Source organism: Ovis canadensis, chromosome 10, assembly GCF_042477335.2.
Source record: "Ovis canadensis isolate MfBH-ARS-UI-01 breed Bighorn chromosome 10, ARS-UI_OviCan_v2, whole genome shotgun sequence".
In the NCBI taxonomy this organism is placed as follows: Eukaryota; Metazoa; Chordata; class Mammalia; order Artiodactyla; family Bovidae; genus Ovis; species Ovis canadensis.
In genome coordinates this window covers 25584477-25600750 of record NC_091254.1, presented here as the reverse complement: position 1 = coordinate 25600750, position 16274 = coordinate 25584477, and the positions used below count along the sequence as shown (strand labels likewise).

Below are 16274 nucleotides of genomic sequence, written 5' to 3'. Positions count from 1 at the left end.
ATATTTGAGTAGGGTATTAAAAAGTCTCTCTGGGTCAGTTTGCTCATCTGTGAAATGAGATGGCTGGAATAGAGCTCTTTCAGTTCTCAGATTCCCTGATCTTATGACTGAATAGAAAGTGAAAGTTGATTTTCCCATTTCAGTCAAAAGCAGTTGTTAAACACGGCCTGTGTGCCAAGTGACGATGTAATATTTATTAAGCTCACAGATCTTTTTCTGACCAAGAACCTTTGGTTGAGGTTTTATTTAATTGTATGCTGATTCGTATGCCACTTATTCATGGTACTAGTCTTTGTTTTTAGTTTAGTTCACTTTAAAAACATACTTTTATAGACATTCCTGGTGAAAACTTGGCTATTAAGACCCCAAATTGGATAGTTAGGGAGTTAGAGATGGACATGTACACTTTGCTATATTTATTGATCTGTTTTAAAAGTTTATTTGACTGCACTGAGTCCTAGTTATGACACACGGGGTCTGTCTTTTTGCCGCATTGCATCTTCGTTGCTGCGGGCGGGGCTTTCTCCAGTTGTGGCGAGTCGGGGCTGCTCTCCGGGGGTGTGTGCGGGCTTCTCGCTGCAGGGGCTTCTCGTGTTCCAGAGCACAGGCTGTAGACCACGCGGGCTCCACAGTTGCGGTGCGCGGGCTTAGTTGCTCCGCGGCATGTGGAAACTGCCTGGAGCAGGGATCAAACCCACGCCCCCTGCAATGGCAGGCGCGACTGAGCCACCGGGACGTTCTCCGCTGTGTTTAAAATGGATAGCCAGCAAGGACCTGCCGTGAAGCACGGGAACTGCTCCGTGTCATGTGGCATCCTGGACGGGAGGGGGTTTTGGGGGGAGGACGGATGCATGTGTATGTATGGCTGAGGCCCTTCGCTGTTTACCTGAGGCTGTCACAACATTGTTAATCGACTGTACCCCAACCCAAAGTGAAAAGTTTAAAAAAAAAAAGGCCCAAAATTGAGTAATGAAAGTTTTATTTGGTCATAGTAGATGAATATTCTCTGTAGCCTAGGATTGTCAATGTACAAGTAGCTGATGATGTGAAAACTAAATTGATGTCCAGTATGAAACAGTTTGGGTTGTAAAAGCAAAGCTTGGTTAATCTTTTTCCCCTCTTGCCTTCCCAGCTTGGCAATCCAGCTATTTTCCCCGCCGTCATTGTGGAGCATGTTCCTGGTGCTGATATTCTTAACAGCTATGCAGGTCTGGCCTGTGTAGAGGAGCCCAATGACATGATCACCGAGAGCTCCCTGGACGTCGCTGAGGAGGAGATCATTGACGAGGATGAGGACGACATCACCGTCACAGGTCTGTGCATCCCGAGCAGCGTCATCGTAGGCCTTGGCTTCTCTCTGTGACTTGGGGGCTGGAAGAACGTTCCCGACTCGGTTTTGAGTAGCGTCATTAGTGGCAGAAGCTAGAGCCCTGCAGGGAGAAAGCAGTGCCGTTTCCCTTCTGGTCTGCCTGTGGTTCATAGCACCTGCTCACCTCCCCCTTCTTCTTTCCTAAATAGACGGAGATGAACGCGACAAGAGAGGAGGTGTGTGAGAGGAACCAAACCAGCTCAGTTCACCAGGTCTTCACTGAGCACTGTGTGTGTGCCTAGCTCTGCACTCCTGGTAACAGCGAGAGGTTGCCTGTGGGGCCAAAGATAGGAAAGCTCTTTTGTTACTGCTGCCGCAGAAGGCAGAATAGGAGGCCATGACCCAAGTGTAGGACAGGGTGCTGGGGTTTCAGGAAGGTTTCTTCAGTCAGAACTAGCAGGATATTTCAAACCAAAGAGTTCACTGTGTAAGTGTTGAGGTGGTACTTTTTTTCATCAGTTTTGGAAACTGATGCATGCATTTTTATTTTTATACACTTAAACTTTCCTTTATCTTGGCCAGGGATGTTGGAGGTGTTTGAGAAAATAAACTATTTGGAAGTAAAAATTATTTGAATATTTATTATTAATTTAAAACCCAGAAATTAACATTTTTCACAGTATTATCAACTAAACCTGGCCTTTATTTGTATCCCACGCATTTCACACTAATGTCCTTTTTCTGTTCCAGGATCCTGTCTAGAATCTCACGCTGCGACTAGTTGGTAGTCATTTTTTCCTAGGCACTCCCAATCTGTGATGGTTCCTTTGTCTTTCCTTGTCTCTCATGACCCTGACAGCTTTGAGGAGTACTGGTCAGACATGTAGAATGTCCCTCAGTTCTATTTCTGTGATGTTTTCTCATGATGGAATGTGATAATGCATTTGGGGGCAACAGTACCGCCAAACTGGCACTGTCTACTTCTTATTGTATCATATTAACATAGTAGATCTTTGTAAAAGTACGTTGTCTCACTTAATTTTCAGCAGAAAAAGAAATTGAAATGAAAGAAGTTCAGTGACTTGCCTAATGTCGCACATCAAGTGACTGCACCCTCACTGAGAACATTGACCAGCGACACTTAATTTTTGTATTGTCCTCTTATATTTTGCAAAGCATGTTCTCATATATTCACATCTTTGTTCAGAGCAGCTCAGTGAAAGTTTTTAATGAATCTAGACTTGTCTTTCCCTTATCAATAAGGGAATTAGATTACTTCAATTAGAGGTTTCCACTCATCGCCGACTGTGATCTTTGGGTTTTGTATAACAGAGTGACCACCTCTGTGCATATATAGGTGTGTTGTGTAGCTAACATGGTTTTTGCAGTGCGTTCTGATCTACTTTCTTGCTGCATTAGGGTGAGGCCACACTCTCTGTGAGTTGGGAACCAGAGTCTTCCCTGAAGGAGTGTTTATTCCTGGTTTTAGCAGCCAAGGAAGATACTGGTCCTCAGAGGAGAAACAGACTAGGAAAGCAGATCCTGTGTCTTTAGGAGAAGGAATCATTTCTTCCTTTCAGTGCTTCACTCCTGGGCTTGGACTTGAAGGCAGCTGATCGATGAGATGCAGACAAGCGCCTAGATCCAGAAAATAACCCATATTTTGACAGATTTGCTGTTTTCATTCTCTCTTACCTTTCTTATCTTCCAACCCAAGCCTCTGTTTAACTCTTCCATACCTGTCTGAGTCAGGTCATGAGAAATGAAGGGATGTTATAGCTCCCCTTACTCCAGAATGGGGGAGGGGAGAGTACCACGCTTTTGAGAGGCTGCAGGGCTGCTGGTGAGGGGATAGAGCAGTTTATAAGCTGTAATTATGAGACCTAGGTAGCACTTCAGATGATAAAGAATGTTAACATTTTTAGGTATGATAATAGCATTGTATTGGACTCTATCTTTCAGATACATATGCTGAGATACTTAGAGATAAAATATGCTGTCAGAGATTCCTTCAGAAAAATCCTGAAGGTCAGAGTGTGTGGGGAGGGGGGTCCTTGGGCAGTAAGTGGAGGATGCATGAGATGAAAGAACATTAACTATGTATTGATAACAAGTGATCCTGAGAATGGATATGTGAGAATTCATTTTACTGTGTCCCAGAATTTTGATTCCGTTGGAAATTTTTAATAATAAAAAGATCGAACTGTTTTTATGGATGTGAGACTTACCTTAGGTGGCCGCTGTCATCTATAAGCCCTGATTTCAAATTTTCCTGTTCATAGACACTGTTTTAACCTATGAAATGTGCACTGTGAAAATACCACTTTAATATGTTTATATGTTGGGGTTTTATATAAAATTTCCTTTGAAACAAGCTTGTGTGGTTAAAATGTTTTGAAAAGCATTTGACTAAGAACTCCTAAGTAGAGATTCTTCTTCTTTACCAGTCTTGAGGATCTGAAAGTGAAATTGTTAAAGGAGATGGGCCCCTTTAGACCCATCAGCCCAGCTGCTCAGGGATCCAGCCCCATTCACCAGTGGGTCAACACCAGTTAGGGGACACACAACCCTGGACCCACAAGCAGCTGTGCCAGGAACTGGCCCTGCCTCTAGCAGGTTAACCCTAGATCTGGGGCCCCAGGCCCCACAACTCCCCCACTCTAGAACCTGACTCTGACCATTTGTGAGCCAGCACTCAACTCCCCCACTCTAGAACCTGACTCTGATCATTTGTGAGCCAGCACTAGTCCTGGGACCACCTGGGGTCTCTGGCAGCTTCTGTGCAAGGCTCGTCCTGGAAGCCCACCCAGCACCAGCCACGACTACCAGTTCACTCACAATAGGCCGCCTGTCACAAGAGGAGGAGCCACAGGTCCTGTAGAGGGCGCCCCAGAGCTCATAGCTCTGGTGACCAGAGGGGAGCGTGCTGCTGGGATGCACAGGAGGGATGCACTTCTCTGAGACTGGGAAATGTAACCAACCTACCAGATACACAGAAATAAAAAGAGCAAGTTAGGCGGAATGAGGTGACAGAGAAATAATCTTCTCAATGAAGACGAAACCCCAGAAGAACAACTAAGTCAAGTGGAGATCGGTGATCTACCGTATAGAGAACTCAAGGTAATGATTGTAGACTTGTTCAAGGAACTCTGGTGAAGAATGGATGCATAGAGCAAGAAGTTAGAAGTTTTTGCCAGAGTTAGAAAATGTAAAGACCAACCAAACAGAGCAAGAGTACAATAACTGAAATGAAAATGTGCCAGAAGGAATCAGCAGTAGATTAAATGATTCAGCGGATTAGGTTAGCAAGCTGGAGAACAGTGTTGGAAATCACTGAAGCTGAATGGAAAAAGGAAAAATGGTGAAAAGGAATGAAGACAGTTAAAGAGACCTCTCAGAAAACATCATGTGTACTAATATCTGTATTATATGGGTCCCAGAGGAGAAGAGAGAGAAAGGGGCAGAGAACATATTTGAAGACATAATAACTGAAAACTTTCCTAATCTTGGAAAGGACACAGACATCCTGGTCCAGGAAGCAGAGAGAGTTCCAAACAAGATCAGCCCAAGAAGGACCACACCAAGACACACTATAATTAAAGTGGCAAAAATTAAAGATGAAGCAAGGATTTTAAAAGCGGCACGGGCAAAGCAGCAAGTTACAAACGAGGACTTGCATAAGGTCACGAGGTGACTTTTCAGCAGAAACCATGCAGAACAGAAGGGAATGGTTCCTAATATTTAAAGTGGTGAAAGGGAAGCATCTACAGCCAAGAACACTCTACCCAGCAAGGCTTTCATTCACATTCGGTGGTGAGACCAAGGTTTACAGGCAAGCAAAAGCTAAAAGGGTTCTGCACCCACAAACCAACTTTATAAGAAATGTTACTTTTCTAACTGAAAAAGAAAAGGCCACAACTAGAAACATGGAAATCATGAAAGGAAGGCAAAGATAGTAAATTAGGCGTGTAGAAAGGTTAAAAGACAAGCGTAGTGAAATTATCTATATCCACAATAATTGTAGTTGAGATACACAGAACAAAAATATGTAAAGCAGGATGTCAAAGAACAGTGAACATGTAGTTGGGGAGTAAAAATGCAAGTTGTCCATGGCTGATTCATGTCAGTGTATGGCAAAAACCACTACAATATAGTAATTGACCTCCAATTTAAATAAATTAATTTTTTAAAATACAGGGTTGTTAAAATGCATTTGAACTTAAGTGATGAATAGCTTTATATATATATATATATATATATATGTATTACTATGTACAGTGTGGGGAGTATAGTAAATAACTGTGTAGTGTCTTAGTATGGTAACATTTCATAACTGGGCATCGTAGTGATCATTTAGAAATGTACAGAAGTCACTATGTTGAGGAAATACCAGTGTTGTAGGGCAGGTGTACTTCGAAAACAAGCAAACAGACTCACAGAAAATGAGATCAACTTTGTGGTTACCAGAGGTGGGGGAGAGGGGAATGAGAATTGGACAAAGTCAAAAGGTACAAATGTTCATTTAGAAGATTAAGTACTAGGAATATAACGTCCAATATGATAAATATAAGTAACACTGAGGCATGTTATATATAAAAATTAAGAGTAATTCTTCAATTCTCATCCCAAGAAAAGTTCTTCTGTATCCTTAATTTTATATTGATATGAAATGATGGATAGTCACTAAACTTATTGTGATAATCATTTCATGATTGAAATGATCAAATCATTATACTGTACACCTTAAATTCACACAGTGCTGCATGTCAATTATATCTCAGTAAAACTGGGAGAAATAAAAAAGCTCGTGGGTTTGAGTGTTGCCTGCAAGAAATTTTTGTAATCCATTTAATGATGGGAGAACATTTTCTCTGTGTTTTTAAAAGCTTAGTTGTACTATTTTTTTGGTTTTCATTCCTGTTTTATGTAGGACTCACCAATTTATTTTGCATTTCCTGCCCTGAGCACTGAGGCTGAGTGTAATAAACAGACTTTTACAAATTAGATCACTGATACTAAATTTGCTTTATGTTTTTTGAAATTCAAAAGGTAGTTTGATTTCTGTATGTAGCTGTGGAATGATTTCTAGTGTATATGAAGTTTAAAAAGCAAGGGTCAGTACAGCATGAGTGGTTATTTATTATTTAAGATAAGGGAGAGAATAAAAATGATATGTATGTGTTTGCTTATATTTAAACATAGAAACATAAACTAGAAACTAATAAAAATCTTTTAAACTCAGTGGTCACTTTTGAAAGATCCCGTTTTTTACTCTGAAAATTAGTGAATAACAGGAAAAGATCCAAGCATTTAAGTTGCCTTTATGGTATAAACCGTGGCTCAGGGTAGCCAGATAGTTGATGACAGCAAGTTCTTCTTTGTAGAAATTCTAGCTAATAAATGCGAGAGGAATGATAAGATTATGATTATCACCATTTTGGAATCCCTAATGAACTCTTGGATCTAGGCAAACTGTCATCAATAACTGCTAAAGCCTTTAGATGAAAGGCTGTTGGAAAATTTAATGATGACTGGATCAGGCTGGCAACACTTGAAACTGCTTCTCAGTCTAGCAGTACTGAGGAAAGACTACCTACTTTCAAAAAAAGCACATAGAATCACACAGCATTACCTTCAAGTATTCTTGGCGAGAAATTGAATGTGAATCAAGTCATTCTTATAGAAATATCTACCAGTTTACAGGAAATACATGTGGGAGGGCTGTGGTAAGTGACACCACAGAGATATAATCAGCAAAATCTAAAATGTGGGAAACTGCAAACAGATTGACCCTGTTTCTGTTAAGTTAAACAGCAAAACAACAACAACAACAAAAAATAGGAAGGAAGGTGCATGCCGCCAAGTGTAACGCATGAACTTTGCTTGAAATCTGTTGTGAACAAACCAACTTCTTAAAAAATCTGAGACAGAGAAATTTCAGTGTTAAATGGATATCTGATTTAAAGAATAATTGATTTGTAAAAGATGTGACCATGGTATTGTCTGTATATGCTAATATTTACAACGAATGACAGGCTGTCTGAGGTTCACTTTGAAATAATCTTGTGTCTTTCCTGAGCTGGGGAGTATAGATCAAGGAAAATTGATTGTTAAATATTGAACTGGGTCCTTGATACATTCAGTTCATTGTATGATTTCCTCTACTTTTGTGTATGTTTGTTCTTTCTCATTATAAAAGCTTGACAAAGAGGTGACTTGAAATTCTTCTTGTAATATTTTCTTAATTGCTATGTAATTAAATAGTTATATAAACTGATTTCATCATTTTCATCTACCTAGCAGAACTTTAAAATATTTATAAAGCTTATATAAATGAATAGCTAGAGTTATATAAATGTTTAGAAGATGGTAATTGATTATTGACTTATCTGTGCCTTACTTGCCTGAGTTTTTAGGAAAAAATTGGTTTTAGTGGGATATTTCCTTCAATTCATGGAATTCCAGAGCCTTGACAGAAGAGTAATCTCCTTTTCTACTATGCCTTAAATCTATAAGATTTTAAATAGAAGGCTTCAGTTTTTAATAGGAAGTGTTACAGTGTCCTGTTTTAATAACTTTACTAGGCTTTTTGAGGTATTTATCTTTTCTGGTTTTAACTGTTATGGAGGAACTGGATCTTAGTTCCCCAATCGGGGATTGAACCTGGGCCCCCACAGTGAAAGAGCAGAGTCCTCATCCCTGGACCACCAGGAAATCCCCAAATCTGTGTTTTTTAGAACAACAGATGTCTTATGCTAATTCTGTTTTCTGTTTAAATGTATTATAGTTGAAGCTTCTTGTCATAATGGGGATGAAACAATTGAAACCATCGAGGCTGCTGAGGCACTGCTCAACATGGATTCTCCTGGCCCTATGCTGGATGAAAAGCGCATGAGTGAGTGAGATGGCTGTTCACGTTCTCATGCTTTTGTTTTTTGAAGTGTAGTTGATTTACAATGTGGTGTTTATTTCTGCTGTACAGCAAAGTGATTCAGTAACATATATGCATATACATACATTCTTTTTCATATGCTTTTCTGTTATGGTTTATCACAGGATGTTGAATGTCGTTTCCTATGTTCTACAGTAGAACTATGGTTATATACTTGAAAATCTTTTCCTGTCATCTCTCTGTTTTAGATGATAAACAGAAAGAGACCAGAGTGATTTTTTTTTTTTTTTTTAGCATCCTAAGTGCATTGTAAGCTATAGTACCGGTTAAGGTACCTTTACTAAAGTGTTCAGTCAAACAGGACTTTTTTTTTTAGATTTGAGGAATGAAGACTTTGAAAATAAAAGGTAATTTAGGTGTCAGAGAGGTTATGCAGAGTTATCTTCTTAACCTCATTGGTGAAGTATTAGTGTATTTAGGGTCCAAACAATTAAAATTTAGTGATTTCTGTCAGTATTCATCAGTGAATAGGCAAAAATCCATTGAAATGTTTTCTAAGACTTCATGGCATAAAATTTCCTACCACATTTATTGATTTGCTTTTAAATCCATGTTCTCCTTTGGACTTTTCTGACAAAAAAGTAGTCAGACTGATAAAATGAATTATGATTAAATCAATTTAAGATGTTTATTGAGGATTTTCTGTATGCACAGCAATAAATTAGGCAATAACATGATACAGAAATGAATAGATTTTTTTTCTTTCCTCACGCTTACAGTTTTCTTTTGAAGATAGTTATTTATGTAAATAACTGTTAAAGCCAAAAATAAAGGCCAAAAGAGGGATAGCAGAGTGTTCTGGAAGGAGAGATTTATCTAGCTGAAAATACTGGTGACTGACTTTTTGGAAGGAATGTTTTGACCTGGGCTGTTAGTGACAAATAAGCTTTTCATGTGTAGAAGAAGACAGGAAAGGGCATTCAAGGTAGAGGGAGTCGATGGAACCAAAGACATAGATCTGTGAAAGAATGAAATGTTTAAGATTCAAAATGCTTTGGTATGACTGAAGTAATGTTTCGTAATGGGTTATATATTGTGGATGTTCAAAATGGTATGCTATGGAATTTGGCTGTTCTTTTTCCCACCTGTAAACAATAAGAAGATAGGTCAGTTTTATTTTTCTTTCTAATTTTCACTCTGTAAAGTTTTTATAGAGAGGAATGATATGGTCAGGTCAGAGTTAGGTTGTGGAGAAAAACCTTAGCGGCAATGCTAAAAACGCAGAAGAGCGCCGGGATGGACTGGGGATAGGAAGTCAAGTCAGGAAGACATTGAATGGTCCAGTCAAACCTGTACTGATCCAGGGAACTTGACTTAGGGCAGAGGAAGTAAAAACCAGGGGCTAGATTCAAGATTTCATTTCTCCTTTAATCTTCAAAGAAATAGGAAATATGTTATGAAATTATTTTGATTTATAATACAAAGTTGATTTTATTCCCATTAGATAATAATATATTTAGTTCCTCTGAAGATGACATTGTTGTTGCCCCAGTCACCCACGTGTCCGTCACATTAGATGGGATTCCTGAAGTGATGGAAACTCAGCACGTTCAAGAGACTTATGCACACTCACCAGGACCCTCATCACCAGAACAGCCTAAGAGAAAGAAAGGTAAGCGGTTAATCTGTTTAGGGAAAACAGTCCACTCTTGATGTGGAATCTCAAGGTAACTTTTAGTCAAGGGTATTTCTACACCAATTAAAACTTCTGTAAGATAAAATTGGTATAAAGCAAATTGAGTTATTTCTTCATATTAGATCCATTTTTTAAGAATTATACTTTTAGGGACTTCCCTGGTGGTCCAGTGGCTAAGACTCTGTCCTCCTAACACAGGGGGTCTAGGTTCGATTCCTGGTCAGGGAACTAGATCCCACATGGCACAACTAAAGACTCCACATGCTGCATCAAAGACTGAAGATCATCTTTGTAACAGCTAATGCCTGGCACAGACAAACAAATACATTTAAAAAAAAGGAATTATACTTTTAAAATATTTGGTCTTAGAGAAAAGGGATTTTCCCAACTTTTTAAGCCTCAGTCTTGTATCTAAAGCCTTTTATCCAAGCTCCAAAAGAGCTCAGGGATAAGACCAGTTCAGTTTTCTCCTGGAGAACATAGTTTGAAAACCACCAGCATAGATTCTAATAAAAGATTCCAGTGGAAAGAATACAAGTAGTGAATCAGCAGGTAAGTAATAGAAGAGGATACAACGTGCCAGAGGGAATTTTAAAGTATTCACAAATTAGAACCATACTTTCATCCTAACAGTGACACGTTTCCCTTTCTTTGCCTTTTGATTCTGCTCCAGCTTGTTTAATATGTTGAGTTTAATATCTTGGTTTATGGCATCACCAGCCACTGTGTAACCTAATTTCACATGAAATTAAGGTAAGTTTCAAGAGCCAAAGATGAAGAGGAAAATAACAACAGTAAGAGTGAGCTGACACTGCAACAGCTCTGAAGGACTGAGAAGGATATGTAGTCTGGAAGTCCAGGGGTCCTGGTTTTATATTCCAGGTAGAGGCACATGCTAAAGCCTTGGTCCAAAGCGAAATGGGGTATTAGAGAGCTCAGCATACAATTCATGGGGTCCTTGGAAGACTATACCCTAAGGGGGAAAACAGTCCACTCACTGGCACAGACAGATGTTAAGGAAACTTGTATTTTGTAGCTGGGTGGAAAAATTGTTCTTTTGAAAATTCATAATCCTAGGTTTACCTTCACCTAGGTTTATGACTAGATTTTGAATTATCACTGACTTTAGAAATTTCCAGCCAGGTAGTTAAGATAACAATGGCCCCTGACTGGCAGTAACTTTGGGCCCCGGGAGAATTGCTTTGCCACGTCATATATTTAATCCAGGCTGCACAGTATTTCTTCAAATAATACCCTGTTGAAGGTGAACTCACATTTCAGTATCACAGAACATATAAGAAAGATACCTCCTGAATGAGAAGCAGCAGACATAGGAAATTCTAAAGTTCCCCCACTGGCTGCTCTCAGGAGCCGTCTTTGCATTGTCCCCTTGCCTGGCTCCTCACTCGCTCAACCACCTCCAGTTCCGCCTCCACTGTGGACTCCGGCAGCTTCATGGCCAGGGTTCTCGACCTCCTGCTTTCTTTTCAGTCTGCTGCATAACGTCACTGGCCCCATCGTGCCAAATGCAGCCACGGACACCAACTCCAAGATCACTGCTGCTGCTAAGTCACTTCAGTCGTGTCCGACTCTGTGCGACCCCATAGACGGCAGCCCACCAGACTCCTCCATCCCTGGGATTCTCCAGGCAAGAACACTGGAGTGGGTTGCCATTGCCTTCTCCAGTGCATGAAAGTGAAAAGTGAAAGTGAAGTCGCTCAGTCGTGTTCGACTCTTAGAGACCTCATAGATTGCAACCTACCAGGCTCCTCCATCCATGGGATTTTCCAGGCAAGAGTACTGGAGTGGGTTGCCATTGCCAAGATCACTACCAAGGACTTAAAAGAGAGAAGCTGCGGGGGAGCTGGAGAATGGGAGCGAGGGCCTGCTAATGGGAATGCTGAGAATGGGGAAAATGGGGAACAGGAGGCTGACAGTGAGGTGGGTGAACAGGAGGAGGAGGGGGATGGTGAGGAAGATGAGGCATCCGCAGCAGCTGTGGGCAGAACAGCAGCTGAAGATGACCGGGATGGGGACACTGACACAAAGAAGCGGAAGATGGGTGAGGATGACCAGCAGCAAAAACGGAGAAGTGAAGCTCACGGAAAAGGCTGCTGTAGCCCATTCACCCTCCTCTTCGCGCCTCAGACCCTAAACTGCCAGGTGGAGTCTGGCCTGCCCACCGTGGGCTCTCCACCGTCCAGCCAGAGCCACACAGCATGGATTTGCAACAGGAGAGGAAAAAGAAGCCGAAACTTCCAAGAAAAAGTACTTTTTCCTTAAAGTATTTTTAAATGGAAAATTGGTATTTTATATTTACATTTTATATATTTGTATATATTGTTAGGGGTTAGCCATTTTTAATAATGATCTCAGATGAGCAAACCAGTCTTCCCAGCATTCTCTCTCTTACTTCTGACTTTCCTTGTGGTGTGACCATGTTCATTATAATCTCAAAGGAGAAAGAAAATGTTGTTAAAAAAAAAAGCAAAGGCTACAACAAAAAATCAGTCTCATTTCGAGAATGCCAGTAACCCTTTTGTGCATGTATGTAGCTGTACTATAAGTAGCTGGTTTTTATGAGATGGTTAAAAAGGCCAGTGATAAAGTTTTCTTTTTTTTCCTTGACTATGAAGTTGTGGTTTATTATTATGATTATTATTTGGCCTGCTTGATGTGTGTGTGAAACACTGTTGTCCAAAAATAAACCAGAATTAAAAAAAAAAAATCCTAAGGTTAGTTCACTATGAACCTCAGATAATAGAATTATCAAATAGAAACTTCCAATGAATATTATTGTAATTATTAATGCAAAAGAATAGAAAATATGGTCAAAGAATGAGACTATTAAAAAATACCAGGTGAAACTTCCTCTTCTAGTCAAGATGGAGTAACAGCTCTTGATGTAACAACTGTTTTCTGGATATGACACCAAAAGCACAAGCTTTACAAAGGTTAAAATTAATAAGTGGGATTACAATAAACTCAGAGTCTCTGCACAACAAAAGAAACAGTCAGCAACATGAAAATGCAGCCTGCAGAATGGGAGAAAGTATTTGTAAATCGTATATTGGATATATGATATATTAATATCCAAAATATATAAGCAACTCATATGACACAATAGCAAAAAAAAAAAAAAATCCAATTAAAGAATGGGCAGAGGACCTGAATAGACATTTTTCTGCAGAAGACATACAAACAGCCAACATATACAACCAAAGATGCTAAATATCACTAGTCATCAGGGCAGTATAAATCAAAACCACAGTTAAGATATCTCTTCACACCATAAGATGGCTAGGAAAAAATCGAAGAGTCATTTATTTGGTAGAAGGGGGATTGGGACATTGAACTGCTTTTAAATGATGTGAAGAAACTGTCTCTTCACCCTTTTTTTCCACTCTCCGGTGCTTTTAAACCCCTTCCTAAGGAGGCTGAGAGCTGGGGTGTATTCTCGAGCTGCTTTTTGAGGCTGGCATTTTGAAATATGCTGGAAAATCTATCTCACCTCTGAATCATTTGTTGGGTCTCATCATCGAGAGGGCTGGAGTGGAGTATGTCGTATATCACATTGTGTTGTATACCTTAAACGTATACAATATGTCAATTATATATCAATAAAACTGGAAAAAATAAAAACAGAACCCAGATTTACCCTCCTGTTTGAAACAACTGAAACCACAAACAAAGTATCTGAATCAGTGGTTCTAAAGAAAGTGGACATCAGTCAACAAAAGCCAGCGATCCTTGGAAAATAGGAAACCAATGAGGTGTGATTACCCCACCTTCCTGCATGGAGAAGATAGTTTTTGGAAAACAGTATGGCAGTTCCTTAAAAAACTTCATGTATACTTAACACGTGACCCAGCCATTCTACTGCTCAGTATTTACCCAAAAGAAATGAAACTATATGTTTAAGAGAAAAACTTATGAATGAATGAATGAATGTTCATCAGCTACTGATCGGATTAAACGTGTGGTTATACCCGTACAGGGAAAGACCATTCAGCAATAAAGTGGAATGTACTGTCGATACATAAGACAAAAATGGATGACCCTCAACATAATTATACTAGGGGAAAAGAGCCAGATTCCCACCCCCCTGCCATAAAAGAAGAGTATGGTTCTGTTTATATGAATTGTACCAAGTGTAAATCTGTAATGATAGAAAACAAGTGGTTGCTTACCTGTGGATTGGGCAGGGTGGGGAAAGTGAGGATTACAAACACACTCTAGGGAGTGAAGAATATGTTCATTATCTTGAGTGATGGTTTCACAGGTGTATACATATGTCAAAACTTATCGGATTATAAACTTTAAACATAAGCAGTTTTATTGTATGACAGTTATACCTCAATAAAGCTGTTTTTAGAAAGTAAAAGACTAATATCCTACTTAATGGAGAAAGACTGACATGATAAGGAACCAAATAGAACACTTAATATTTGGGTTAAATAGCAAATTAGTCACTGCTGAAGAAAGAATCAGTGAGCTCCAGTCTAGAGCTGATGTAGAGTAAAAGATAATAAAAGAGTTAAGAGACGTGAGGATTGCTTGAGAAGATCTACACGTTTAATCAGAGCTCCAGGAAGGGAGAATGTGTAGAGTGAGGAAGAAGCAATATTCAAAGATGATGACTGAGAAATTTTCCAGAATGATGTTAATCCCAGCATAGTGAATCCTGAGTAGCATAAGTAAAACAGATGCAGGCCAGAATAGATTATGCTAAAAAAATGTGGAACATCAAAGACTCCCTGCAACCCACAGCCAAAACAAGAGAAAAAAAAAATAAAAGAGGAAGAAATGGACCAATCAGGGGGAAACTGCATTACCTGATGAGGACTGATTATTGAATTGGCCGCAAGCTCCCGTGAAAGGCTGGAAGGGCTGGGTATGTTCAAAGTATTAAGAGAAATAACTTCACAAAATTTATATACCAATTAACCTATAGTTCATGTGATGCTGTGTGCATCGTCGCCGTGAACAGTGAGGAAGACAGTGGAGAGGATGGATGCTGGGTAGGCTGCTGACAGTATCTTCCGTGACTGACACTAGTAGGGGAAAGCAGCGGGATGAAAACAGTACTATCAGGACTCCCCTGCTGGCCCAGTGGCTCAGACTCTGAGCTCCCGATGCAGGGGACCCAGACTCTGTCCCTGGTCAGGAGTCTAGATCCCACATGCGGCAACTAAAGTTCCTGCATTTGCTGTGAAGATCGAAGATCCCGCATGCCGCAACTGAGCCAGTGCAGCCAAATAAATAAATATTTTTTTAAAAGAGAAAACATTAGAGAAAATAAAACAGAAGGATAGCAGCTAACTGAAGCCTGGCTTCTAATCCTCACAGTCATGAACACAGTTAGCTAGAAATCTCTAGGTTCTCTGCAGATGTCTGCAGTGATGGCATTTGAGGCACCAGGCTGCCTATTTTCCACGTGTATACATCTGGTAGTCTCAGGAGGGACCAGACCTGAAGAATGACTCTTTTGACTTTCTTCTCCTCATAGCTCAGTTGGTACAGAATTCGCCTGCAATGCAGGAGACCCCAGTTTGATTCCTGGGTTGGGAAGATCCCCTGCAGAAGGGAAAGGTTACCCACTCCAGTATTCTGGCCTGGAGAATTCCATGGGATCACAAATAGTCGGACATGACTGCGTGACTTTCACTTTTCACTTTCCTTGACTCTTACCACCTTAACTTCAGAAGTGCTTTCCCATTCAGTCTGTCTTGGGATGTATTGCTATTAACAGACTGATTCCAGATTGGGAAAGGAGTACATCAAGGCTGTATATTGTCACCCTGCTTATTTAACTTATATGCAGAGTACATCATGCAAAATGCTGGGCTGGATGAAGCATAAACTGGAAACAAGATTGCCAGGAGAAATATCAATAACCTCAGATATACAGATGACACCACCCTTATGGCAGAAAGTAGAGAGGAACTAAGGAGCCTCTTAATGAAAGTGAAAGAGGAGAGTGAAAAAGCTGGCTTAAAACTCAACATTCAAAAAACTAAGATCATGGCATCCAGTTCCATCACTTCATAGCAAATAGATGGGGAAACAATGGAAACAGTGAGAGACTTTATATTTGGGGCTCCAAAATCACTGCACATGGTGACTGCAGCCATGAAATTAAAAGACACTTACTCCTTGGAAGAAAAGTTATGACCAACCTAGACAGCATGCTAAAAAGCAGAGACACTCCTTTGCCGACAAAGGTCTGTCTATTCAAAGCTATGGTTTTTCCAGTAGTCATGTATGGATGTGAGAGTTGGACCGTAAAGGAAGCTGAGTGCCAAAGAATTGATGCTTTTGAACTGTGGTGTTGGAGAAGAGTCTTGAGAGTCCCCAACTATTCCATCCTTAAGAAA

General features: G+C 40.0%; 1 protein-coding gene across 4 annotated transcripts in view; it reads left to right on the top strand.

Moving 5' to 3' along the window:
- Positions 1–16274, top strand: part of ELF1 (E74 like ETS transcription factor 1) — a 117812-nt gene that overhangs the window by 87532 nt on the left and 14006 nt on the right. For all 4 annotated transcript variants that reach the window (XM_069602176.1, XM_069602174.1, XM_069602177.1 and 1 more), the window contains 3 exons: positions 1133–1313; positions 8097–8204; positions 9706–9873. In XM_069602176.1, the coding sequence (XP_069458277.1) occupies positions 1133–1313; positions 8097–8204; positions 9706–9873 (457 nt within the window). The remainder of the gene's footprint in view (positions 1–1132; positions 1314–8096; positions 8205–9705; positions 9874–16274) is intronic.